The sequence below is a fragment of the Diabrotica virgifera genome, chromosome 9, assembly GCF_917563875.1.
Source record: "Diabrotica virgifera virgifera chromosome 9, PGI_DIABVI_V3a".
Classification (NCBI taxonomy): Eukaryota; Metazoa; Arthropoda; class Insecta; order Coleoptera; family Chrysomelidae; genus Diabrotica; species Diabrotica virgifera.
The window spans coordinates 148,917,648-148,944,589 of NC_065451.1; the positions used below are offsets into that span (position 1 = coordinate 148,917,648).

Genomic DNA, 26,942 nt, shown 5'->3' on the forward strand with positions numbered 1-26,942 from the left:
GTCCATCTGGAGTTTCAATTGCTGTTATACATATTTCATTCGTTTTTCCATCTGCGGATCCCTGTATTGTAAACTGGAACTTTAATTTCTCCATTTTTTTGACTAGTAATGTCGTTTTGTAATTATATTTATAGGAATAAGGACAGCTGTGTTGCTCTAGAATAAAGTATTTTATTAAAACATGTTTTAATACAACATTTACAATATTTACCTAGAATAAAGAAACGACATTTAATGTCAATATTCCCAATCTATGATTATTTCTACAAATAAGTGAAAATAAAAGTTTCATAAATGCTTGACATTTCATAAATGACGACGTCTGTCAATCCAATCTCTTCTCAGCTAGTGACGGTTCGGCAGGCCAGGAGTGTGTTCCGAATTTCTAACGTTGGCTGACTGCGTTCCAATTTGAAATTCCAATTTGAGATGACATCTTGGAGCACAGCAATATTAAAATGATGAAAGTATAATATGTAGTTTCATTACATATATATATATAGCATATATATATATATATATATATATATATATATATATATATATATATATATATATATATATATATATATATATATATATATATATATATATATATATATATATATATATATATGCTTTCTGTTGTTTTCCGGGTTTGACTCCGCGTTGAATAATTTTGGTTTTGATAAAAACCATTATTTTGACGACGTTTCGGCAAGATCTCACTTGCCATTGTCAAGTCAGGTAGTTCCGCTTCTCGCTGCTGCTTGAAGTAAACTGAATTTTTACTCACGATACCGTCGCTTATGTAGTTGATCCTGATGCTGCTTGCCCTGCGCGAACTCTGGCTCTTGTTATTGGTCCGGTGTAGGTTGCAGTCGTCGGCGGGATGTTACGCGTGGATGTTGCGGCCTGATTTATTTTGGTCTTTTTCTTCAATACCGTTTTCCAAGTTGTAGGAAGCCGTTGCGCATCATCTCTTTGGTTTAAGCCGTTGGGATTTCTTTCAATTTCTATCGATTCTCTGATTTCCCGTTTTCTTTTTATTTCGATGTTAGCTAACATCGTTGTTTGGTTCAGGTTTATTGTGTGTCCTGTATTTGCGACATGTTGAGCCAGGGATGACGTGGTTTCTCCCCTTTCGATAGCATTTCGGTGTTCTTCTCGTCTTACCTGGATTCTTCGGTTGGTCTGTCCAATGTACGACTTTCCACAATCCCCACACGGAATCTCGTATACACCTTGGCTTTCTAACGATATTTTGGTCTTTGGTGTTGGTAAAATAGTTGAGATCTTTCTGTCCGTATTAAATATCGTTTCTATGTTGTGTTTTCTCAGCACTCTCCCTATTTTCTCTGTCGTACCCTTCACATATGGCAGAATGGTTTTGCCGATCGGCTTATTGTCTTCTGTAGGGTCCTTATCTCTTCTTCGAGCATTTTGAGCTTTTTCGATGTTGTATGTTGAGAAGCCGTTTTTTCTTAACGCTGTTTTCACGTTATGCATTTCTTCATTTTGATGTTCTTGGTCTGTCAGTCTTTCGGATCTTGTAATCAAGGTTTTGATGACTGAATGCAATTGTGCAGGATGGTGGTGTGAAGCAGCATTTAGATATCTATCGGTATGTGTCGGTTTCCGATACACTGTATGGCCTATGTGTCCGTCTTGTTTCTTTATTATTAACACATCTAAGAATGGAATTTGATCGTTTTCTTCCAGTTCCATGGTAAACTGAATTTTATGGTGGATATTGTTGATGTGTTCTAAAAAAGCCTTTAGTTTTTCTTCTCCGTGGGTCCAGATAATAAAAGTGTCATCCACGTATCTAAGCCACAGTTTGGGTTTGTATTCAGCTGTTTCTATTGCCCGCTGTTCTATTTCCTTCATAAACAAGTTCGCTATTACTGGTGACAGTGGAGAACCCATCGGTGCTCCCTCAATTTGTTTATATCTTTGTTCCTTATAGATGAAATAAGTGTTATTTAAACAGTGTTTGGTTAGGTTTAGTGTATCCGGTGATATTGGATACTTTTTGCTTATGATGTCCAGTGATTCATCTATAGGAACATTTCGTTTTTCACGAATCACATCACATTCGTTAAAGAAAAGCGTGGAGTGAAAACCGTTTATTCGATGAAGACGCGCCACGCTTTTCTTTAACGAATGTGTGTTAGATTTTTCCATTTTTTTTTAATTTTTTGCTTTTTGGTTGATTGTTTTTATATTTGTAATTTTAGTCACTCGTAACTAAAGAAAAGCGTTTCCTAAAAATTTTTTTTCATATTTTTTTATTCCATTTATGGTCTTCATTACCTTATTTAAATCAAACTACAGATATTTAAAAACAATTTATTCATAATTATTTAGTTTTTATAAAGTATTTATAACTAATTTCAGGCCAAAATTAATATTTCTATATGCAAAACAAACCAGAAACTAAATTACTTTACTTTATTGAATCCCGTCAAGTCTTTAAAAGTAGTTTACAATCTTCGTCAAGTCACTATGCACGCATACAGTCAACATTAAAAACCATACCACGTGCATGTTGTTTTATTTTTAAAGAAGTGCGCAAAGTCGAATTAAAATATTTTTGACGCGTAAAGAAATCAGTCGATAGAAAAAGCGCGCAAGTCCAAACACGTGCGCACAGACTGACCAACAAACTCACGCTAAACCTGGCAGTGCATTATATTTTTGCTACTAACGGTTAAGATCTTTTCTAGTATGTACTTTCAAATGACGTTTCAAACCACCTGCTTGACCAAACTGTTTAAAACAAATCTCGCACTTGTAAGGCTTTTCTCCAGTGTGCACTCTCAAATGTGTTTTCAAATGACTTGTTCGACTAAACTGCTTTAAACACATTTCACATTTGTAAGGCCTTTTTCCACTGTGAACGCTCATATGTTGTTTCAAATTACCTGCTTGAATAAATTGCTTCAAACAAATTTCACACTTGTGAGGTTTTTCCCCAGTGTGCACTCTCAAATGTGTTTTCAAATGGCCTGACTCACTAAACTGTATAAAACAGATATCGCACTTGTATGGTTTTTCTCCAGTGTGCACTCTCAAATGTGTTTTCAAATGACTTGTTTGACTAAACTGCTTTAAACACATTTCACACTTGAAAGGCCTTTTTCCACTGTGAACGCTCATATGTTGTTTCAAATTACCTGCTTGAATAAATTGCTTCAAACAAATTTCACACTTGTGAGGTTTTTCTCCAGTGTGCGTTCTCAAATGTATATTCAAATGGCTTGTAGTAATAAACTGCTTGAAACAAATTTCACACTTGTGGGGATTTTCTCCAGTGTGCATTCTCAAATGAGCCTTCAAACTACATTTTGCAGCAAATTGCTTAAAACAAATCTCGCACTTGTAAAGTTTTTCTCCAGTGTGCACTCTCAAATGTCTTTTCAAATTACTTGCTTGAATAAACTGCTTCAAACAAATTTCACACTTGTGAGGTTTTTCTCCAGTGTGCACTCTCAAATGTTTTTTCAAATGGCCTGCCTCACTAAACTGTATAAAACAGATATCGCACTTGTATGGTTTTTCTCCAGTGTGTATTCGCAAATGATTTTTTAAATGATCATTTCGAGAAAACTTCCTAAAACAAACTTCACACTTGTGAGGTTTTTCCCCAGTGTGCACTCTCAAATGTGTTTTCAAATTACTTGTTTGATTAAATTCTTTAAAACAAATTTCACACTTGTAAGGCGCTTTTCCAGTGTGAACTTTCGTATGCGCATGCAAAGAAATTTTATGTCTGAACTGCTTAAAACACATCTCGCACTTGTATGGTTTTTCTCCAGTATGTATTCGCAAATGACTTTCTAAATGTTTATTTCGAGAAAACTTCTTAAAACAAACTTCGCATTTGAAAGGTCTTCGTCCAGTTGCAACTGTCCTATTTTGAGTTAATGCTGTTCCTTCGTCGTGTCGACTCATATAATTTCCTTCATAAGATGAATGTTCAGGTTGTGTCTCCATAATCTCCAATTTGTTCTCCTCTTGAAGATAACCTAAAATACAAAGCAATGAAAAAGTTTAATTTTTATGATACTCTATAAAACAACTGTTTTTACTGACCATTTAACAATCAGCCATGTGATGAATCACCGAAGTTATTTTTAACGTTTGCGTTAAAATTAAGATAACTCTGAAAGATAACTGTCGCGATAACTTTTAACGTAAATTCCGTGTGATGTACCATTCACCATTATGACACGAGTTATTTTTCGAACGTTATAAAGGAAGAAAGTATTGAGTTGTCTAACAAAGACAACGTTATGCATAATCATCAAAGTTGGAGCGCGAAAGAGAATCGTGAGAAAGTATACCTACTACCCACCGACCACCGATTCCGAACAGGCTCGGTGGTGTATCATAAAAGTAAATAGAAAGGACATTACTTAAAATCCCTCGATGTTTATAAATTTCAACATGTATATCTCGATTTGATTTTGGTATAATTTTAAAAAGTGTATTACCCTTCTATTTTCAAATAGAAGGGTTTTTAATTCTTATTTTAAGTCTATATGTTTTTGATATTTTTAATTTTGTGCTGCTTTACGTTTGATTAATTAAATTAATAGAATACCGCACAAGAACTTGTGACAACCTGAAGCAGCGTTCAGGTTCAAGTCAAAAGATAAACCTAACATTACAAATCCTCTTACATAACTACAAAGTTATCTCATAACTTTACGTTTAACGTCGCGTTATAAAATGACAGTTGATACATCAGATAACTCAAGAACTGTCAAGAAATAACGCAAGTAGTTAAGTTAAATATGATACATCACACCAATTCGACGGTTATAACTTAACTACAGGATAATTTTACGTTATATTTAACGTGGGTGATTCATCACAGGGCTGATTGTATATTCCCGAGATTTATTATGACTATTGGTTGTAATAAATCTTACTCAAGGTTGTAATAATACCCAATTGAAAGTATCGAAATGGTGGTGCCGAAATGAAATTGTTGAAGTTATATTTCTTTAGACGTGATTGGGAAAAATGTTATGAGAGTTCATTATTATAAAAACGATAGTATAAAGTGCGCCCACACCGACAGTCTTGTCATAAATAAATATATTGGTGGTTAGATGCAGTACCTTTTAGTCCTTAATTAATTATTTGGTATAACAAATACTACTTCATGTTGTTATACTTTATTGGCGTGTTGCAATAATACTAATTACAATAAATACAATAATAAACTATATCACAGGAGGTTTCTTTTATATGCCAATATGCTCTCCCTTAATCACGCACTGCTCTGGTAAATGTCACTTAATTTCATATTTACTTGATTATTGACACTGGGTAGATTTTAACGTGAGGTTTAAATATAATATGTTATACTGAGAATGTTATAATATACTACAGTATGAAGTTAGTTGCTAAATCTTTCAAGTTACGTACTTATGTATCAGTGCAAATAGTCTGAAAAAAATTTATTGGTGTTTTCAGTATAGTTATTTACGAAACAGTTCGTGAAGTATGCTTTTTGCGAACGCACGGGATGTTTAGAGCACGAGCGACAACGGATGCTATACATCGCGTAAGTTCGCAAAAAGTACTTCACGCACAGTTTCATACAATATTTTATCTACGATAAACAAATAAAAAACTGTAACTCTTCGTCACTGGAATTCATTTCTATTCTACAATTTTTAGAACTTTGACATTTAAAAATTCTAACTACTTTCAAACCACAAAACTTTTGTTGTGATTCGTTGCTCATATTGTCATCACCATGACAACGCGAAAGTTAACGATATTTGATTACATGAAAGTGTGTCAAAAAGAGTGCTAAAAAGTAAATCCCATTTAAAATACATTGTTACGCAACGCATACTTTAAACCCTTCACGCACTGCTATCTATGATGACAGTTTTCACAAACTAAAAACTTATACATAATATGAGATAGAATAGATAAAATTTATTTATTATAATTTTTGTGTCTTTGGATTTGTCTCGTCGGGAATAGGATAATAAGTATTAAACTATGATAAAAAGCAATCTTAATAATATATTATTTATACAATCTGGCAGAACAATTCATTTTGGTATCAATTTTACGGCCATAACACACTGACTATACCGGTTGCCGCCCGATAACCATAGTCAAGCAGTGTCGACCAAGGTTATGTTTTGAATGCGTGACCGCTTGCGAACATCTTATGGTGTTGCCTTTCCTTACGTTTTTATTTTCATATTATTTTAAGAAAATTTTGTGGAAAGTAGTAAATATTAAAATTAGTTTAATACAAATAAACTGTTTCAAATATATTTATTTCGTTGAAATCATATAATAGAAAATAACTTTCTTACTTGAGTACAAAGTACCTACACACACATTCTTTTTATTATCAAATGTATAAAATAGACCAGGTCAACAAATTTGTTCCATTATTTTAATTTTTTTTATTGAACGATGGGAAAAATTAAATTTTTAGTGATCTATAATACAACGCTGGGTTAACGATTCTTTCCATTCTTTCGATTTTTTCCATTTATAGTCTTCATTACCTTATTTAAATCAAACTACAGATATTTAAAAACAATTTATTCATAATTATTTAGTTTTTATAAAGTATTTATAACTAATTTCAGGCCAAATTTAATATTTCTATATGCAAAACAAGCCAGAAACTGAATTACTTTACTTTATCGAATTCCGTCAAGTCTTTACAAGTAGTTTACAATCTTCGTCAAGTCACTATGCGCGCACACAGTCAACATTAAAAACCGGTAAGACCCCATTTTAACAGTCCCCGTTTCAGCGGTTCTCGATTCCACCGACCCATTTCAGCAGTCCCCGGTTCAGCGGTACCCATTTCAGCAGTCCCCGTTTCGGCGGTTCTCGATTCCACCGACCCGTTTCAGCGGTACCCATTTCAGCAGTCCCCGTTTCGGCGGTTCTCGATTCCATCGACCCGTTTCAGCGGCGTTTGGTTCTGCAGCATGCCGTTTGAGAGGCATCGTTCAGGAAAATGAGTAAAAACAGGACCCTCTTGGGGACAGTAGTTTTAACAATAAAAAATGAATTTTATAAAACAAACAATAAATTGTCCCAAAATCACCCTATATATAGCTTTGCAATTGCATAAAAAGTAGGGTAATATAGTAAATAATTTGCAAAAAAATTTTTAGATTAATTCATGCAATAGTTTTTGTAAAATTGTAAAAGTTTATCCTAGAGCAGGGGTGGGCAAAAGCCGGCCCGCGGGCCGTATCCGGCCCTTTTGCTTACTTAATCCGGCCCGTTGACAAATTCCGCTAGCAATTTTTGTATCTCTTTTCTCCGCCAAAAACATTAGCTATGCAAAACGTATGTACGTGGTGTTGTCCTCCGGCCCGGGAGACATTTTGAAAATTTCATTTTGGCCCGCGTTTAAAAGTATTTGCCCACCCCTGTCCTAGAGGCTAAATATTTATAACATTATTCTACATAAACCAATTTACTTAGGATGATTCTGCGGGTACCTATCGAAAGAGGGAGAGCGGGTTTATCAAATCAATTTGTTAGAAGTAAAAAAAATATTTTTTTCTACTAGCATGCGGAAAATCACATTTTCCGCACCAAAAAAACAGTGAGTAAAATCCATTTTTTTTACAACCACTACTCAAAAAGAGCTTTTTCTACGCCCCATTTTTAAAGTTCCTAATATTATACCGGTTTGTTGCACTTAAAACGGCTGTTTATAGTTAGAGTGACAAAATGTAAAAAGGCATTAAAAAATGCAACAGCGTTAACTTTATTTCACGGTTTCCATATGCGAACACAATTATTGATTAGTCCAGTTAGTCCACACCATACCGAAGTAAATTGTCAAGTCACCTTTGACTTTGACAGCATATGAACTACACATGTTTTACGTGTGTAAGTGTCAATAATTTAAATTTATTTAATTATTTAGTATTATAGTTGTTCTTACTATTATTATGGATAGGGAAGATTCAAAACTTGAAATATGCACTCGGGGAGAAATCATAGATATGGCAAAAATGTGGAGACAATAAATTTACTGCCAGAGAAATCCAAAGAATATGATACTTTTATAAAATGACGGAACCAGAATAATATTTACAGCTTTACGCAGCGGATGACATTTGCTTATTTTGAAGAAAGATTTAGAAAATTTAAGTCTTCTACATTATGGTCTAGCTATTCAAAACTAGAGCAACCTTAATAATTATCTGATGTTCAAAATATCTATTTCGATTTTATTATTTGTATAGGGCTGTAGAAAAATTTTTGTATGCAACACATGCCTAGTGACTTTTTTTCATTCATGAGATTGCCGGTCAATTTTTCCATTCGTGAAAAAAAGTACCACTTAATGCACTTGTTACATTAGTTAAGTTAAGTTAAGGAACCTTATGTTTTCTCACCTAATTGAAATATGACTTTTGTGCAGAAAAGTGACCTTTCTATGCCACAAAGTTTTTCTGAACAGACAAACTGCACGTTACCTGGCAACCAAGCAACATTTTTTATTTAGTTACCTGATTCCCTGAACATTAAGTTTGTCGACAAACGTCAAATATAAAATATTATTTTATTTTTATTAATTTTTGAAATAAGTGAGGTTATGTCCTGTCCTGACGAAAGCATCATATCTCTGTACCATTCAACGAAATAATTGTAAAATTCAATAATTAAAAAAAATGTAATCAATTGATTTTTCCATGATTTTCCATCATTTTAAGGGGTCACAACTTTTTATTATTTCACTGCATAGGCAGTTCATAAACAGGATCTTAAATGTAGATTCTCATATACAATCTGTTCAATTTTCAGCTCTTAGTTTGTATGAACAACGGAAATATGATTTATTAAAAAATAAATGCTAACTTGATTTCTGTTTGTCATATAAAATTATTTTTTCTTTTTTTATATGCATTTTTTCATCAGCTTTTCATTGAGCCTACATGCAAGCACGGAACATAAAAAATATCTAAGTTTTTCTAATTGTTTATAAGCTAAAAAGTCAGGTATTTTTCAAACAGTTTTTTTAATAACAATTTCAATAAAATGTTATTTTTTTTTAATAGGTACGTCTTAAAATTAAAGTCTCAAATAATTGACTGCGATCTGCTAAATATCTCACAGAGTCACTGTAGGGCAAGAAGAGTTGTATAAACAATTGCTCTCTGGGATAAACAAATTGAATAACTTATAAACTATTTGGTAGAGCTGGTTGAAATTTAGCACACTTAAATAACTCATTAATTGACATAATTATTAATTATCATTAAAGTCATTAAATTTTGCGTCATTGTGCAAAAAATAAAGTTATTAATATTTATAATTTATTGCAAAAATGAGGGTTTTTTTGCAATTATCTCGGTCAATTGTTTATACAGTGAGCACGTAAAGGTTGGAATAAATTCATTTTCTCGAGAATGGACGATTTTGGAAAAAAATCCTGAAACAGGTCAATTTTTATTTTTAAATTACGACTTTTTGGCATATATGTCAATACTATACTAGTGACGTCTATACTAGTGACGTCACCAATCTGGGCGTGATGACGTCATCGATGATTTTTTTAAATGAAAATAGGGATCGTGTGATAGCTCATTTGAAAGGTAATTCAATTCTCTATTCAGTAATATAAACACTAACATAATTATTTATACAGGGTGTCCAAAAAACATTTTTTTAATTAAATTTATTGACATAAAAAGAAGAATGTGTGTAATTTATTTAATTCAAAATACATTTTACTGCTATCAGCAAACAGAAAAAAATGTTTATTTTGCAAATAAATATTGTTTTTTGCTTAAATTCAATATTAAGCAGCCACCCACCTTCGTGACAGTTTGAACATTTAATTTAAGCGAAAAGTCATGAATATTTTTCAAATAAACATTTTTTCTGTTTTCTGAGAGCAGTAAAATGTATTTTGAGTTAAATAAATTACATACATTCTTCTTTTTATGTCAATAAATTTAATCAAAAAAAATTGTTTTCGACACCCTGTATAAATAATTATGTTAACGTTTATATTACTAAATAGAGAATTGAATTACCTTTAAAATAAGCTATCACACGACCCCTATTCTCATTTAAAAAAATCATCGATGACGTCATCACGCCCAGATGGGTGACGTCACTAGTATGATATATATGCCAAAAAGTCGTAATTTAAAAATAAAAATTGACCTGTTTCGGGATTTTTTCCCAAAATCTTCCATTCTCGAGAAAATGAATTTATTCCAACCTTTACGTGCTCACTGTATATTACAATATGCTTACCACCAAACTAAAGAACTTTTTAAGATCTACATTTATTTGAAACATTTTTCTCTAAAATGTATAAGAAACGTTTTATAGTCAAAAAACTGCTTTTTCATTCTTTACAATTGTTTAAAAAAAAGCAAAATCAGCTGTACGTCTTCACGGAATTATCATCAGTTATCCCTCATTTACCGTTTAAAACTTTGAAAACCCTGCAGAACATTTTTACGTGAAATCGATGATTTTTTTCCCTATTACCTGGGGTATATACCAGATACTTAGATATTACTTATCATTGTCATATTATTATTTTCTTATTGAGACCGCCCTATTGGGGACCGCGTTTATGGGGACCGCTGAATCGGGGTGAAACCTTAAAAACCATACCACGTGCGTGTTGTTTTCTTTTTAAAGAAGTGCGCAAAGTCGAATTAAAATATTTTTGATGCGTAAAAAAATCAGTCGATAGAAAAAGCGTGCAAGTCAAAACACTTGCACACAGACTGACCAACAAACTCACGCTAAACCTGGCAGTACATTATATTTTTGCTACTAACGGTTAAGATCATTTCTGGTATGTACTTTCAAATGACGTTTCAAACCACCTGCTTGACCAAACTGTTTAAAACAAATTTCACACTTGTAAAGTTTTTCTCCAGTGTGCACTCTCAAATGTTTTTTCAAATTACTTGCTTGAATAAACTGCTTCAAACAAATTTCACACTTGTGAGGTTTTTCTCCAGTGTGCACTCTCAAATGTGTTTTCAAATTACTTGCTTGAATAAACTGCCTGAAACAAATTTCACATTTGTAAGTTTTTTTTTCAGTGTGCATTCTCAAATGTTTTTTCAAATGGCCTTCCTCACTAAACTGTATAAAACAGATATCGCACTTGTATGGTTTTTCTCTAGTGTGTATTCGCAAATGAATTTTTAAATGATCATTTCGAGAAAACTTCTTAAAACAAACTTCGCATTTGTAAAGTTTTTCTCCAGTGTGTACTCTCAAATGTGTTTTCAAATTACTTGCTTGACTAAATTGCTTAAAACAAATCTCGCACTTGTAAAGTTTTTCTCCAGTGTGCACTCTCAAATGTGCGTTGAAACTACTCGCATGACTAAACTGCTTAAAACATATCTCGCACTTGTAAAGTTTTTCTCCAGTGTGCACTCTCAAATGTGTTTTCAAATTATTTGCTTGAATAAACTGCTTGAAACAAATTTCACACTTGTGAGGTTTTTCACCAGTGTGCACTCTCAAATGTGTTTTCAAATTGTCTGACTCACTAAACTGTATAAAACAGATATCGCACTTGTATGGTTTTTCTCCAGTGTGCACTCTCAAATGTCTTTTCAAATCAACCTTTCGAGAAAACTTCTTAAAACAAACTTCGCATTTGTAAAGTTTTTCTCCAGCGTGTAGTCTCAAATGTGTTTTCAAATTACTTACTTGACTAAATTGCTTCAAACAAATCTCGCACTTGTAAAGTTTTTCTCCAGTGTGCACTCTCAAATGTGTTTTCAAATCACCTCCTTGAATAAACTGCTTCAAACAAATTTCACACTTGTAAGGTTTTTCTCCAGTGTGCACTCTCAAATGTTTTTTCAAATTACTTGCGTAAGAACACTGTTTGAAACAGATATCGCACTTGTATGCTTTTTCTCCAGTGTGTATTCGCAAATGATTTTTTAAATGTTCATTTCGAGAAAACTTCTTAAAACAAACTTCGCATTTGTCAGGTCTTTGTCGAGTTGCAACTGTGTTATTTTGAGTTAATGCTCTTCCTTCGTCGTGTCGACTCAAATAATTTCCTTCATAAGATGAATGTTCAGGTAGTGTCTCCATAATCTCCAATTTTTTCTCCTCTTGATAATAACCTAAAATACAAACAAACTATAATACAAATATATGAGTATAGGAAAAATGAATGTAAAAACAAACAAATGCAATACTTAATCAAAATACATTTTTTACAGAAATTTATCCATGCGTTGCTACGCCTCTGGTAGCAAAATAATTTTTACCTTCATAACCTTACCGAGTAACTTGTTCCTAAAATCTCGTGTAGAATATATTCAAAATCCAGTGACAGCTTACGTATCCACGAGTTTGGACGCAATAGTTAGGCTGCACCTACATTGGATCCGTATTTCTCCGATCCGATATATCGGCCGACGTCGGACTGAGTTGTTTCTCCTATCAAACGTGTTTGGTTTCATTCCCATCGGGATTCCCACTGCAGTGTAGGCACTACGCTTTAATCCTTTGAGTTTGCTTTTCAAACAGACGTCGGATCGGAGAAACACTGATCCAATGCAGGTGCAGCCTTAGTAAAAATAATTCGTTTAGACACTGTAGAATATGTATGCCAAAGGCGCGGGATAAGATGGTCAACAATGCCCCCGCACCGATCAGCCCCGCTACTTATTTTTTCGATAAAGGATATAGAATTAAGCCCTCATGCAAATTTTTAGCTTCCCAAAGATCCTAGAACCGCTTAAATCGAGAAAAGAAGAATTTTTAGGTTTTATTTTTTTGTGAGCGCAATTTTAAATTAAAAAATCTGAAAAAATTCGAGATGATGTATATTTTGAATACAAAACAACCTGAATTTTTTCAGATTTTTGTAATAAAAAGTGAGCCCAGGAAAAATTTTCGAAATTTTCAGGTTATGTAAATATAATTTGGCCAACTTTTAAATAGTATTTTTTTGTGTATCTTTTGCCCTTCTTTTGAATGACAGAGGCAGAATTTTTAATATCTGAGCGGAAAGAGCGAAAAAATTGAAAAAACCGATTTTTGCTGTCTCGAGATGCATCTCGGGACAGCCAATTTTAGGATTTAGGATCCTGACTTCAACAACTTAAAACAACACTAAAAGTGTGAATTTGGTCATAAAATTTGGTATGCGGGCTTATAATAATATTTAGAACAGCTTTTCCAAATAATTTTTTTTCGATATCTCTAACGCGAAGCAAATCGAATCGCATATCGAAAATTCACTCTGTTTGTGGATTCGCAGTAGACCGCGTTTAAAATTTAAATTTCAGTTGACTATTTTAAAAATTGTGAACCATCAACCTGTATGACTGTGTCAAATTTCAAATCTGAATATATTTTGATAGCCGAAATATTAGGGGTGTCTTTATTTTAAATGCGATACACTGTATATTATCAATTTGATAATTTATTGCAACTGATATAGTCGTATTTTTTACACCTAGATTCAAAATATACATTCAAAATACTGACTAATTCAACTAATTTTATCAGAAAAAGTTCAAATTGATTGCATTGAAGTATTGAACCAATTATTGTGTAATAATATAATATACAGAGTGAGGTTTATGTACGGAAACCCTCAAATATCTCGGAAACGGTTAGCACAATTTTTATAAATTTTGGTGGATAGGGGTTTTCTAATGCGGCCGATATTATAGTGATAATTACATTGTTGTCAGATCTTCCGTTTTTCTAAAAATCTAACTTTTTTTTACTTCAATTGGAATACCCTTTCTATTTTTTGCTTTTTTAGTCCTTAAGAAATATTAATTATTTTTCATGTTATATTCCCTATACCTAAAAATCATAATTTCGGAGTTATTGCTACATTTATTAAAAAAAAATTTAAACAAATTATAAAAATCAATTTTTTCGGCCCGGGTAGACATTATTTTACGTTCTTTGGACTATTGGGAACAAGAAAAGTTCTTTTGTAATTTTTCTCTAAAGTTAAACGAGTTCGAGTTATAAACAATTTAAAACTGAAAAAAATCGAATAATGACGATTTTCAAGGTTCAAAAACACAAATCAAAAATATTATTTTTAAAACTGTCTACACAAATTCAAGTCTATTTTATAAGTTACCAATAAGTAATTTAAGCTTGTTTCATTCTAAAATATTGTTTTTTAGTTGTTAATGTAGCCCGATCGCCCGTCCTCTCATATGCGCTTCACTAACAATTATTAAAAAGCAATGTTTTAGAATAAAACGGGCCAAAAAATTTTATAGCGAACCCCTAGAAGAAGGACTTAGCTTGAATTTGGCTACTCAGCAGTTTCAAAAATAATATTTTTTATTTGTGTTTTTGAACCTTGAAAATCGTCATTATTCGATTTTTTTCAATTAAATTATTTTCATCTCGAAAACCATTAACTTTAGAGAAAAATTACAAAAGACATTTTTTCTTCCCAATGATCCAAAGAATGTAACTACACGGGCCGAAAAAATTGATATTTATAATTTGTTTAATTTTTTTTTAAATACATGAAACATTAACTCCGAAACTGTGGCATTTAGGTATAGAGAATGTAACATGAAAAATAATCAGTATTTCTTAAGGACATCAAAACGCAAAAAAAATAAGAAGATTCATTAGATTTCCAGAAAAACGGAAGATCTGACAACAATGTAATTATCACTATAATATCGGCTGCATTAGAAAAGCCCTACCCACCAAAACCTATAAAAATTATGCAAGATGTTTCCGAGATAATTGAGGGTTTCTATACATAAAACTCACTCTGTATATTATAATTATTATAATAACATTATATTAATACGCATTAATTGGTTCAATCTTCAATGCAATCAATTTGACTTTTTATGATAAAATTAGTGAATTAGTCAGTATTTTGAATGTATATTTTGAATCTAGGTATAAAAAATACGTCTATATTAGTTGCAATAAATTATCAAATTGATAATATACAGTGTGTCGCATTTAAGATGAAGACACCTCTATATTTCGGCAATCAAAATATATACAGATTTGAAATTTGGCACACTCATACAAGTTAATGGTTCACAATTTTTAAAATTGTCAACTGAAATTTAAATTTTAAACGCGGTCTATTGCGAATCCACGAACAGGGTAAATTTTCGATATGCGATTCGATTTGCTTCGCGTTAGAGATATCGAAAAAAGTTATTTGAAAAAGCTGTTCCAAATATTATTATTGACCCACATACCAAATTTTATGACAAAATTCACACTTTTAGTGTTGTTTTAAGCTGTTGTAGTCAGGATCCTAAATCCTAAAATCGGCTGTCCCGAGATGCATCTCGAGACAGCAAAAACGGTTTTTTCAATTTTTTCGTTCTTTCCGCTCAGATATTAAAAATTCTGTCTCTGCCATTCAAAAGAACGACAAAAGATACACAAAAAAATACTATTTAAAAGTTGGCCAAATTATATTTACATAACCTAAAAATTTTTTGAAAATTTCTAAAATTTATCCTGGTCTCATTTTTTATTACAAAAATCTGAAAAAAATCAGGCTGTTTTGTATTCAAAATATACATGATCTCGAATTTTTTCAGATTTTTTAAGTTAAAATTGCGCTCACAAAAAAAATAAAACCTAAAAATTCTTCTTTTCTCGATTTAAGAGGTTCTATGACCTTTGGGAAGCTAAAAATTTGCATGAGGGCATAATTTTATATCCTTTATCGAAAAAATAAGTAGCGGGGCTGATCGGTGCGGCGGCATTTTTGACCATCTTATCCCGCTATAGCCTTTAGTTTGTTTTAAAGTATCACTTTAGTTTATTCTGTGTCTCACTTATAGTTTCAAAGCTGCACGGAGACGCTTATTATTAAGTTGACAGTACTATAAGAAAATATCCTTAGTTATGTCCTATTTAGTGATCTTTAAACTGTAAAAGTGCTATTGTGTTCGTGTTTCGCGGACTAGTGTGAATTGGACAGTGAATTCGGCGGTTGAAATAGATAATCTTTGTCAAATACTTCAATAAAAATTCAAATTTATACACTCCACCATTCCATTCGATTGCGCGTGATTGGCTGTAGTTCGTATCTTCTTCATACCTAGTCTATCACAGATGCCCTGAAATACACTCACGGACAAAAATATTCCATATGCATGTGAAATAAAATTTTTTGTGCTGTTATCCTTAACCCCCTGTATCATACAGGGTGTCCCGGAAAATAGTGCGTTCCTTTAAGGTATGGAGAGAATACACAATTTGGAACAAAAAAGTCCTATACCATTTTTTTCTAAAGTTAACCATTTCCAAAAAAAAGTTAACATTGTTTTCCATATACCTGTATTTTAATGTTTGGAAATTTTAATAAACTGGCAACATCGTACGCAATACGGCATAATAAGAACTCGTTTGTGATTGTGATTAACAGTATTTAAAATAATCCAACCTAATAGTAGGTAATACTTATGTATTTACTATTTGTTTACTAAAATTATTTTCTTTTGAAATGTATTGAAATACCTATTGCATAATTTTAAACGAATTACACATCTTTTAACATAAAAACACATCTTTTAACTAAACTAGTATTATGTATTTAGTAAGGTTTAAATGGGTTGAATGCTGAGTATTGCTGAGGGCTTTAACTGAATTACATAGTTTTAATAGTTTACAGTGGAACTTAAATACACCAGATAATGTCTCAGTAATTTGTTTACTTGTGAACTGAAATAACTAAGTTGTACTTACTTGAAAATAATTAATATACCGAATAGATGTTTCAAGTAACCTTTCAGAAACACCATTCATAGGTAATAACATAATAGGTAATACACTCACTATTCGAAAACATTTTCGGCATTGACACTAAACAGGATTCTTTAAAACTATCTGTTTACTATCATCTTCTATCTATTTACATGGGACTGTCTATGCTTAAATTTGCGTACCGCACATAGTTGTCAGATTTAAATTTGGATACCAAAATACATTTTAATTTTTTGGTCAAACGGTTGCATTTAGAAAAAAATGTTATAAGAGTTTTTTGTTCTACATGGTGCCTTCTACCTATACCTTTAAGGAACGCACTATTTTCCGGGACACCCTGTATAAATGCTATAATCGGATTTAAATCTGATCTGGGCTTTATACTGACCAGTATAATTTTTAAATTAAATCTCATCAATGTAAGTCTGCACTATGCTAGAGACATAAAGACGTGTATTACTATGGCTTTCAAATGGCAAAACATGATCTTCCCAGGCAACCAAGAGACAAGAGACGTCAACAACGTCGACGAAACGTCAGTTTTTGTTGAATATACACACGTGGTTGAACATTACGTCATACTGACGTCTTTTGTAGGTGATTTTAAATACGTCAAATTAATGACGTTAAAATACGTTTAAAAGAAGTTTTCATTTCAGACAGCCGAAGTCTGACGGCTGACGTCACGAAATCCAGTCTCCCTGACGGGAGAAGCTTAAAAGTTACAAAACAAAGGTTATAGGTTATGTTTGTATCGTCGTTTGTCGTATTACTCGTATTTCGCCTATTTTGGATTCATTTGGATTTTGCTGGATGTTTTTTGTGTATTTTTAAAACATTTGTTTGTCATTTGTGAATTTTATAAATTTACCACAATGCGAAGTGATTATTTAAGGAAATTATTATTGGAAACTCCAAATGTTGGAGAAAAAGGTAAGCGAAACAATTTTTATTTACTGTTCATTTTTCCCTGATATTTATCAATAATGATGAATTTTGCAAGCAATAACATTATTTTTTTTATTGTTTTAGAATATTGAAGCTGAAAATAATTGGAGATTTAGATCCATATACAATTCAGTCATCAGAAAGCATATAAAGCCTTCAAGCACATAAAAGCCTTCACAACTGGATTTGTTTTGAAAGTTGGAGTAAAAATTGTTAGATTTCTATATATATTATTATTGGAAAGGTATGCCTTTATTTTATTTATTCACCATGAGGAAAAATATTGGGATAACAATATTAGTGTCTTTTATTAGTGTCTTTTGGATAAATTGGTTTTAAATATTAGATTTATTTACGTTTATATATCTGTATGAAACCAGATATATTGTCGTCCTAATTTGTAAACTGTGTAACTCCATATTTCTCTGAAAATAAGTTATTACTGCCATTTATTTGAAAAAATCCCTACTCGTTTAAAAAATGATGCATATGCAGTATGATGCAATGAGTAAATAGTGACCTCTTCGTATACACCGTATCTCCCTTGCGGCAAATTTAGTATGAAAAATATGTAAGTCCCCAGTTTGTCATACCACACTACTGACCTCACTGTTTAGAAAGTGATATTTTCAAGAAAAAGTTGGTGGTAAATAATATTAAATACTCATTAAACAATATACTGTTATATTCCTATTTGATAGGAGAATTAAAATTTATAATTATAAGCAAAATTCAAATTAATATAAAAGATCTTCAATTTTCTCAACCACGGGCATGTAAATTTAGAACAACCTGTATACAACAAACTATTATACTTAGTTTTTAAGAAAGTGATTCGAAGAAGCGGACGGAACTCGGTAACAATGCGCCTAAGATAAACAAGTTTGAGTGACGCGGACCATTATAGTGTTCGCGGAAGATTCGATCATTAGCCTACGCTAAATAAGACTCAGTGAAATAGATAATAGGTCATTAAGTTTTGTAAAAAGTAGAAAGTAAGTTTAAATTGGGAAATGATTATTTGTTCTTGAAATCCATTAAACATATTTAGAAAGATTAAAAGTTGGTATTGAGGAATACGGCGAATTAAAATTTGTGGTGGAATGTTGATTTTTGAATCTGGAAGGGATATGTAGAAAGTAGGGGAATGAATGAGGAAAAGAGATCAGAATGTTTTGAGAGAGTCGAGAGGTGAAGTCGAGTGGTAGACGGTAGTGTACGAAGAGTGAAAAAGCCGGTGTAGTTCCGTGAGTGTTGAGTACCCATCGGAACGAGAGGTAGGCCGAGTCGAGAGAAAAGAATCTCCTTGAGCAAAGAGTGTCCCGGTAGCTGATTGAAGTGGTTCAAAAAAGGTAGAACACGGCATCACGAGAAAAGCAGGAACGAGAGCTATACGAGGTAGTTTTCAAAGGAGAACATTACTGGAGGCCAGGACGAGTTCTTTATCGCAACCAAGGGTAGGAGGAAACGGGTCTTGTGTGAGGACATTCGCAGCTCACCAGATAAAGGTCAGTCTCCTTTGTCAGGACATGAATGTATGGGTTTTTGTATTGAATACCACATTAAAAAATTGAAGAACATAATCGCTAATATCAGAAGATTTTCATCAAACTTAAATCAATTTGTTGCTAATAAATCCTAATAGTTCATTATTAATAAAAATTTTAAATTGGAAACCAAAAGGAAATAAGATTCCCATTTTTAAATGTTTGTGTTAAATAAATATAAGATCTAACAAATATTAAGCAATGATTGCCATTTATATAAAATAAACAAAATTTTGATTTATAATTGTAATCCATATGTGTGTATTATTTTATTTTTCTTCCTATCCCGATTAGGAACCACTGAGAAATACTTAGAAGTCACGAAAGTAAGTAAGTAATTTTATAATTCGCCCTGAGATTGAAAACATATTGATATGTGATCTGGTTGATTAATTAGATTATCATTAATGCATTAATTAAATTAAATTACATATAAGAATATCATCACATATAAATAAATAAGATCACAATAAATGTCGTCCAACGTGGTAAGCATTGAAAAGTATTTCTAGTGGCAAATTTGAAGGATAGAAAGAGAAAAGCCGGTGGTTGGAAATTTATATGCCTGTGGTAAAAAGTGAGATACTTACAGTTGATAACATAAAAATTTAGATCTCTTTAGGTACAAATTTTACATAACTGATTTAATACTTTATTTTTACGATATTTACATGTGATATATTTATGGACAATTTATAATATTTGGGTGAGAAAAAGTCGTCTTGGTAACATACTAGTAAAATTTCATATTTGGCGGGGATAGTACTTCTTGAAAACAAATGTCTGTGACAAGAAGCCAAAGCAAAGACAACAAAAAACAAAAAGAACATTCAGACCAAGAAGATATTTTAGACACGACAATCATGGCATCAGAACAGCAAGAATTATCAGAATTAGAAAAGATATTACAACTAATGCAACTTCAGTCACAAAAAATGGATAAAGTGGATCGAAAAATGGATGAAACAAAACAAGCAATGGATGAAGCAAAAAGGACAATGGATAAAAATCAGGAAGAAACATCAAAGAAAATGGATAAAGTGGAGAAAAAAATGGATGACAATCAACAGGAAACAAAACAAGCGATAGAAGAGAACAATAAGAAAATAGATGAACGCATAGAAAAGTATGAAAAAGAAATAAAAGGATGTTTGACAACAATGAAAAACGAGATAGAACAGCAAGAAATGAGAATGAAGGACCACATGAAAGAACAAGAAATGAAAATTCAAAATAAAATGGAGGAGTTAACGAATGGCCAGAAAAAGGAACTAGAAAATTTGGAAAATAAGTTGGAAAATGCTATTCAAGTAGACAGAGAAGAAGTGGAAAAAAGAATCACAGAAATAGAAAAACAAGTCACCGAAAACAGGACGCAACAGAATGTCGGAGAAAGAAGAGAAACGATTATCAATAGCACAGATGACGTGAAGATAAGGTTTACTTCGTTTTCAGAAGAGTTGACGGCTGTCAGTTGTTACCTCATACAGAGTGTTTTGTTTGGTGGTGGCGGCATAGTGCTATGGAGCGGTATTGTTTAAAAAGGACATACCGAACGCGTGGAGGTGGTTAAGCGAATGTCAACTGATATGTAAATTGAAAACATTTAAGAAACCAGGCAACCAAATAACGTTTACAAAACGTTGAAAAAACGTCATAATTATCACCAAACGACGTCAGTTTATCACGTTTTTTCGACGTCGAACATCACGTGAATATGTCCCACCATAACTCACGTCATTTTTATCACGTTTTAAATTCTGCCGGACAGCAGTTGCAGTCAGATGTCGGAATCAATCTCATACAAGTAAATAGTGCAAAGTAGTAACGCTGACAACTGATGTTTGCAGTTGTCGTCTGCAGTCGTTGTCGGAATCGTACCTTTAGTCAGAAATGAATACATACAAATAAGATCCAATATATTGAATTTCAATGAAAACTATCTGCTTTATATTTATAAATTTTAAGGAAGAGGATTGAATGATAAAAAATAGGACAAAACTATAATAGTCTGTGTTCTCACATATATTTCCATACTATTATAATCCTCAAATTGATTTTTCAAATAATTATTACACATTTTTGCATACAAAAAGATCTACAGACACCTGAAAAATATATTTTTGGTTAAGGGAGTGTAATGACCAAATTAAAATGATAAAAAGAATTTACATGTGATATCTAATAATACACACTTAAAAGACTAATACATAAATACTCATGATGAAGAAGTACATTATAATTAAAAATGAATAACCAGTTTCATATCGCTGCAGCATGAAGCCAAAGCCGTCTTATATTTCAGTTCGTTTAGAGAGCGCAACAAGCACTCTGACTGAACAGTTTCAAAACTCATTAGTTTTTCATCAGAGAATGTAGATAGCTGTAACATCTGTTACAGCTATCAATATTCAGCTTCAATATTCTAAAACAATAAAAAAAATGTTATTGCTTGCAAAATTCATCATTATTGATAAATATCAGGGAAAAATGAACAGTAAATAAAAATTGTTTCGCCTACCTTTTTCTCCAACATTTGGAGTTTCCAATAATAATTTCCTTAAATAATCACTTCGCATTGTGGTAAATTTATAAAATTCACAAATGACAAACAAATGTTTTAAAAATACACGAAATACGAGTAATACGACAAACGACGATACAAACATAACATATAACCTTTGTTTTGTAACTTTTAAGCTTCTCCCGTCAGGGAGACGGGATTTCGTGACGTCATCCGTCAGACTTCGGCTGTCTGAAATGAAAACTTCTTTTAAACGTATTTTAACGTCATTAATTTGACGTATTTAAAATCACCTACAAAAGACGTCAGTATGACGTAATGTTCAACCACGTGTGTATATTCAACAAAAACTGACGTTTCGTCGACGTTGTTGACGTCTCTTCAGTGCCGGTTTATCCAGTGGGCGCTTGGGGCGGGCGCCCAAGGGCCCGGGCCCCGGAGGGGCTCGAAGGGGTCCGTTCCGTTTAATTATAAAAAAAATAAAGTCGCTAAATAATTTACATATTCTTCGAAAAAAACTTCATACGCAGATACGCCAATACACTGCAAACGCCTTTGATCTATTATTACATCTTTTCACACAGTGAACTGATCTATACACAGTGCCGTAGCCTAGCCCCACAGGGGACCCGTGTCAGTGTTTGTGGCGAGGCCCTTTTCCAAAAACTACAGGAGTTGTCAGATTTCGCCATGTAATTCATTAAAAACTACCCAGTTATTGGGTAAAAACTGTTTCTAATAATTTCATTTTGAATTGTGGGGAATAATATCTAATAATTTATCTCACTTTTCGGCTTTAAAATAAGTTAAACAAAATAAGTCCATTTAAAATAGTTAAACGAAAGACAAAAATAGATATACATAAATCTAATTTATAGATCAAGAATAGATTATTCTCGAAAATGCCAATACCCAAACAATAGGTACACACTCTTTCAAACATTCAAAAGTAAAGCGATTAAAAAATTACAATTTGGCATTATACAGTGACCTCTAAGGCTAGCACTCCACTTGCGATTTGTAGTCGCAGCGACAAAAAAATCGTTGTCGCAGAAAATCTATAATCTAGAAAATTAGTCGCTGTTTTCAGAATCGCGAATTGAATGCTACAAGGATGTAACATCAGCTTTTAGATGTTTTTTTAATCTAGAGACAAAGAAGAAGTCAAGACGTCAATTAATACTTTATGCGAGAAACATAAAAACAATGTTGATGAAACCAAAGGGAACTTGCATAATGAAATTGCCCATTTTGTAACGATATGCCAAAATTTGAATAAACATCATACAATTTATGAAAAATTTGATTCTTCCAGGATTTCAAAGCAACTTTTCTCAATATTTTAACTTTACTGCAAATTTATTTGGCGATACCAATACAATTTCTAATGCGTCATGCGAGCGGTCTTTTTCGGCTTTAAAAAGAATAAAAACATATTTAACGTAAAATTTGGGCCAAGAAAACCTAGACGCATTATCACTATTGTATATAGAGAATGAAGAACTGGAGAAACTGAATTGTAATAATATTAAATGGCAGTTTGCGAATGCCAAGTCAAGAAAAAAAGTGATCTAATTTTTGTCTTGATGTATTTTTTAGAATATTTTTGTTGCTTGTCATGTAGTGTTGTTTTGTGGAACTTCCTATTTTTTATTTATGTTTTTAAAAGTATTTTTTGGATTTTTTTTTACATTTGCTATTCTTCTTGCTTGTTAAACAAATATTTTTTCGCGACCCGTCAAAATAGCCCGGTCAAAACAGCCCCGTCAAAATAGCCCGAACACAAAATAGCCTCGACAAAATAGCCCGCAAACAAAATAGCCCCGACAAAATAGATCGCACACAAAATAGCCCCGGTCAAAACAGCCCCGGCTAAAACAGCCTCTTATAAACAATTACATAATTATTTATACAAGGTGTCCAAAAACTTTTTTTAATTTAAATTATTTGACAAAAAGGAAGAATGTATTTAATTTAAAATGAATTTTACTGTTGCCCGAAAACAGAAAAAAAATGTTTATATCATAAATTAACATTGATTTTCGCTTAACTTAAATGTTCAAACTTCCAAGAGGCAGGAAAGACAGGACCCGAGTTCTCTGAAAAGACAATTTTTATTTAATGTGGTTAAGATAAACATCTGAATAGAGGATAATTACCATTTCCGAAAAAATGTATTTTTAAGGAATTATTTCATGATGAATTCTGAAGGGAGCTTTTTTTTTTCGGGGCTATTTTGTCGGGGCCATTTTGTCGGCGGGCTATTATTCCGAGGCTATTTTGTCTGCAGGCTATTTTGTCGGAGCTATTTTGTGTGCGGGATATTATGTCGGGGCTATTTTGTCGGAGCTTTTTTGACGGGGTACCATATTTTTTGGATTTTACAATAAATCTTTATAGTTAATGCATGTGGTTTCTTGTTAAAAAACTGACAACGAATAGCAATGAAGGGGGCCTCTAAACCTCCAGCGCCCAGGGCCCGAAGTTAGGTTAAACCGGCACTGCGTCTCTTGGTTGCCTGGGAAGATCATGTTTTGCCATTTGAAAGCCATAGTAATACACGTCTTTATGTCTCTAGCATAGTGCAGACTTACATTGATGAGATTTAATTTAAAAATTATACTGGTCAGTATAAAGCCCAGATCAGATTTAAATCCGATTATAGCATTTATATGATACAGGGGGTTAAGGATAACAGCACAAAAATTTTTATTTCACATGCATATGCAATATTTTTGTCCGTGGGTATATTTCAGGGCATCTGTGATATACTAGGTATGAAGAAGATACGAACTACAGCCAATCACGCGCAATCGAATGGAATGGTGGAGTGTATAAATTTGAATTTTTATTAAAGTATTTGACAAAGATTATCTATTTCAACTGCCGAATTCACTCTCCAATTCACACTAGTCCGCGAAACACGAACACAATAGCACTTTTACAGTTTAAAGATCACTAAATAGGACATAACTAAGGATATTTTCAGGGGTAGCGGGTAGACTCTCTTTACGATCCCAGTAAAGACAAGTCTGCTTCAGGGATGCGCCCCTGCCCTTGCGTACGCGAGCTCGGCTTTTTCTCCCAATCCTCTTCCGGGAGAGAAGCGGATCCTAGTCCCTATATCCTACCCACCAACCCAAACCTACCCAAATCCTTCCCTCCTCAACCCGCACTGGACCAGCGTGAGGAGATAACGGTCCAAACCTTCAAGTCAATGGATAGCACAAAAAAGAAAAGGCCCCCAGTCCCCAGCACTTCCCAAAGTCTTGATCAAGGCAGCGATCAAACAACAGACGGAAGAGGGGGTGCCAAGAATCCCTGGGCAGGACCCCGCTGCCACAAGATGACAATTTGGCTATGTTCTTACAATATTCGAACTTTGACGGACGACAATAGATTCCCAGAAATAGAAAATGAGCTAAAGGATATAAAATGGGATATCCTGGGTATATGCGAAACCAGAAGAAAAAGTGATGAGTATGTAATACTAAAAAATGGCACACATTTTATGCATAAAGGTGGCGAATACACTGGAGTGGGATTCTTGGTAAAACAAAGCCTCACACAGTGTATCGAAGAATTCAAGCCCATATCAGACAGAGTAGCATACCTTATCATCAGAATTAATAAAAGAACCACTCTGAAAGTGATCCAAGTATACGCCCCAACCAAAAGCCACGATGAAGAAGAAGTAGAAATATTTTATGATGAAATAAGAACAGCTATAGAAACAAATAAAGCAAACTACGAAATACTATTAGGAGATTTTAATGCTAAATTGGGCAAAAAAGAAGAAGATTATGAACATTTAATTGGCAATTATGGCTACGGGCAAAGAAACGATAGAGGAGAAATGCTTCTCAATTTCATGAATGAACATAACATGTACTCAATGAACTCCTTTTTCAATAAAAAACCAAGCAGAAAATGGACATGGATGAGCCCCGATAAAAAGACAAAGAATGAAATAGATTATATCTTAACGAAAAATAGAAACCTAGTAAAAGACGTATCGGTATTAAATCAGTTTGACCTAGGAAGCGACCATAGACTTATAAGAACAAAATTAGTAATAAACAAAAAACTAGGAAGAAAAAGAATACATGAAAAAAGATACAAATGGACATCTGAAGAAATAAAAAATAGTGAATTTAATAAAAAGATAATGTATGCATTAAATCAAGTTAACATGCAGCAGATAAACTCCAATGATATTGATGATTTGAATAACCTTATAACCGAAACAGTGAACAAAAGCATTCTGCAACTGAAAAAACCAAAAACAACACACAATGAATTAGATAAAGAAATATTACAACAAATAGAAAAAAGGAAGATCTTAAATAAATCTAACAAAAAGGGAAGCGCAGAATATAGAGAACTTAATAGGCAGATTAGAAAAGGAATCAGAAAACAAAAAAGAAAAGAAGAAGAAAAATTAATAACAACAACTATTGAAAAAAATAAGAGTATGAAATGCCTCAGACCGACACTAGGACGACGTCAGATAATATCATTAATGGGAAAAGACGAAAATGAAATCACAACTAGAGAAAACATACTGAAACGAATAGAAGAATTTTACACGGAACTCTACAGAACACATCAACAAGACGATGAAATGAGACCAGCACGGAAAATAATAAAAAATGTTGGATCGGAAATAATGCCAAAAGTAACAATTTCAGAGGTAACTACAGCATTGGGAAACATGAAGAGAAATAAAGCTGCAGGAGAAGATAGTATTACTACTACAGATATGATTTTAGAAGGAGGTAAGGAACTCATTGCAATTGTAACTAAGCTTATAGACAGTTGTTTACACCAGGGCAAAGTCCCTAAGAGCTGGAACAACTCTAAAGTAATCTTATTACACAAGAAAGGTGATAATCGAAAGTTGGAAAACTACAGGCCCATCAGTCTATTGTCACACCTATTTAAAATACTCACCAAAGTCATAACTACCCGACTAACAAGAAAATTAGATGAATACCAACCATATGAACAGGCAGGTTTTAGAAAAGGCTATTCAACTTCCGATCACCTGTTAACCACAAAAATATTAATAGAAAAATGTAACGAATACAAGTTTCCAGTTTTTATAGCATTTGTAGACTACGAAAAGGCTTTCGACACTATAGAACACACGGCCGTAATAAACGCAATGCAAAATT

At 32.8% G+C, this 26,942-nt stretch overlaps 1 protein-coding gene across 6 annotated transcripts in view; it reads right to left on the minus strand.

Moving 5' to 3' along the window:
• Window positions 1-2,317: 2,317 nt before the first annotated feature.
• LOC126892295 (zinc finger protein 664-like) overlaps window positions 2,318-26,942 on the minus strand; it is a 175,208-nt gene continuing 150,583 nt past the window's right edge. For 2 of the 6 annotated variants that reach the window (XM_050661800.1, XM_050661798.1), the window contains exons 2-3: window positions 10,941-12,128; window positions 2,318-2,906 (exon numbers count right to left, since the gene is read on the minus strand). In XM_050661800.1, coding sequence (XP_050517757.1) covers window positions 2,686-2,906; window positions 10,941-12,128 — 1,409 coding nt within the window. In that variant the 3' untranslated portion in view covers window positions 2,318-2,685. Of the gene's footprint in view, window positions 4,011-10,940; window positions 12,129-26,942 lie in introns of all 6 variants that reach the window. The other 4 variants (XM_050661802.1, XM_050661801.1, XM_050661804.1 and 1 more) reach the window with 3 other exon arrangements.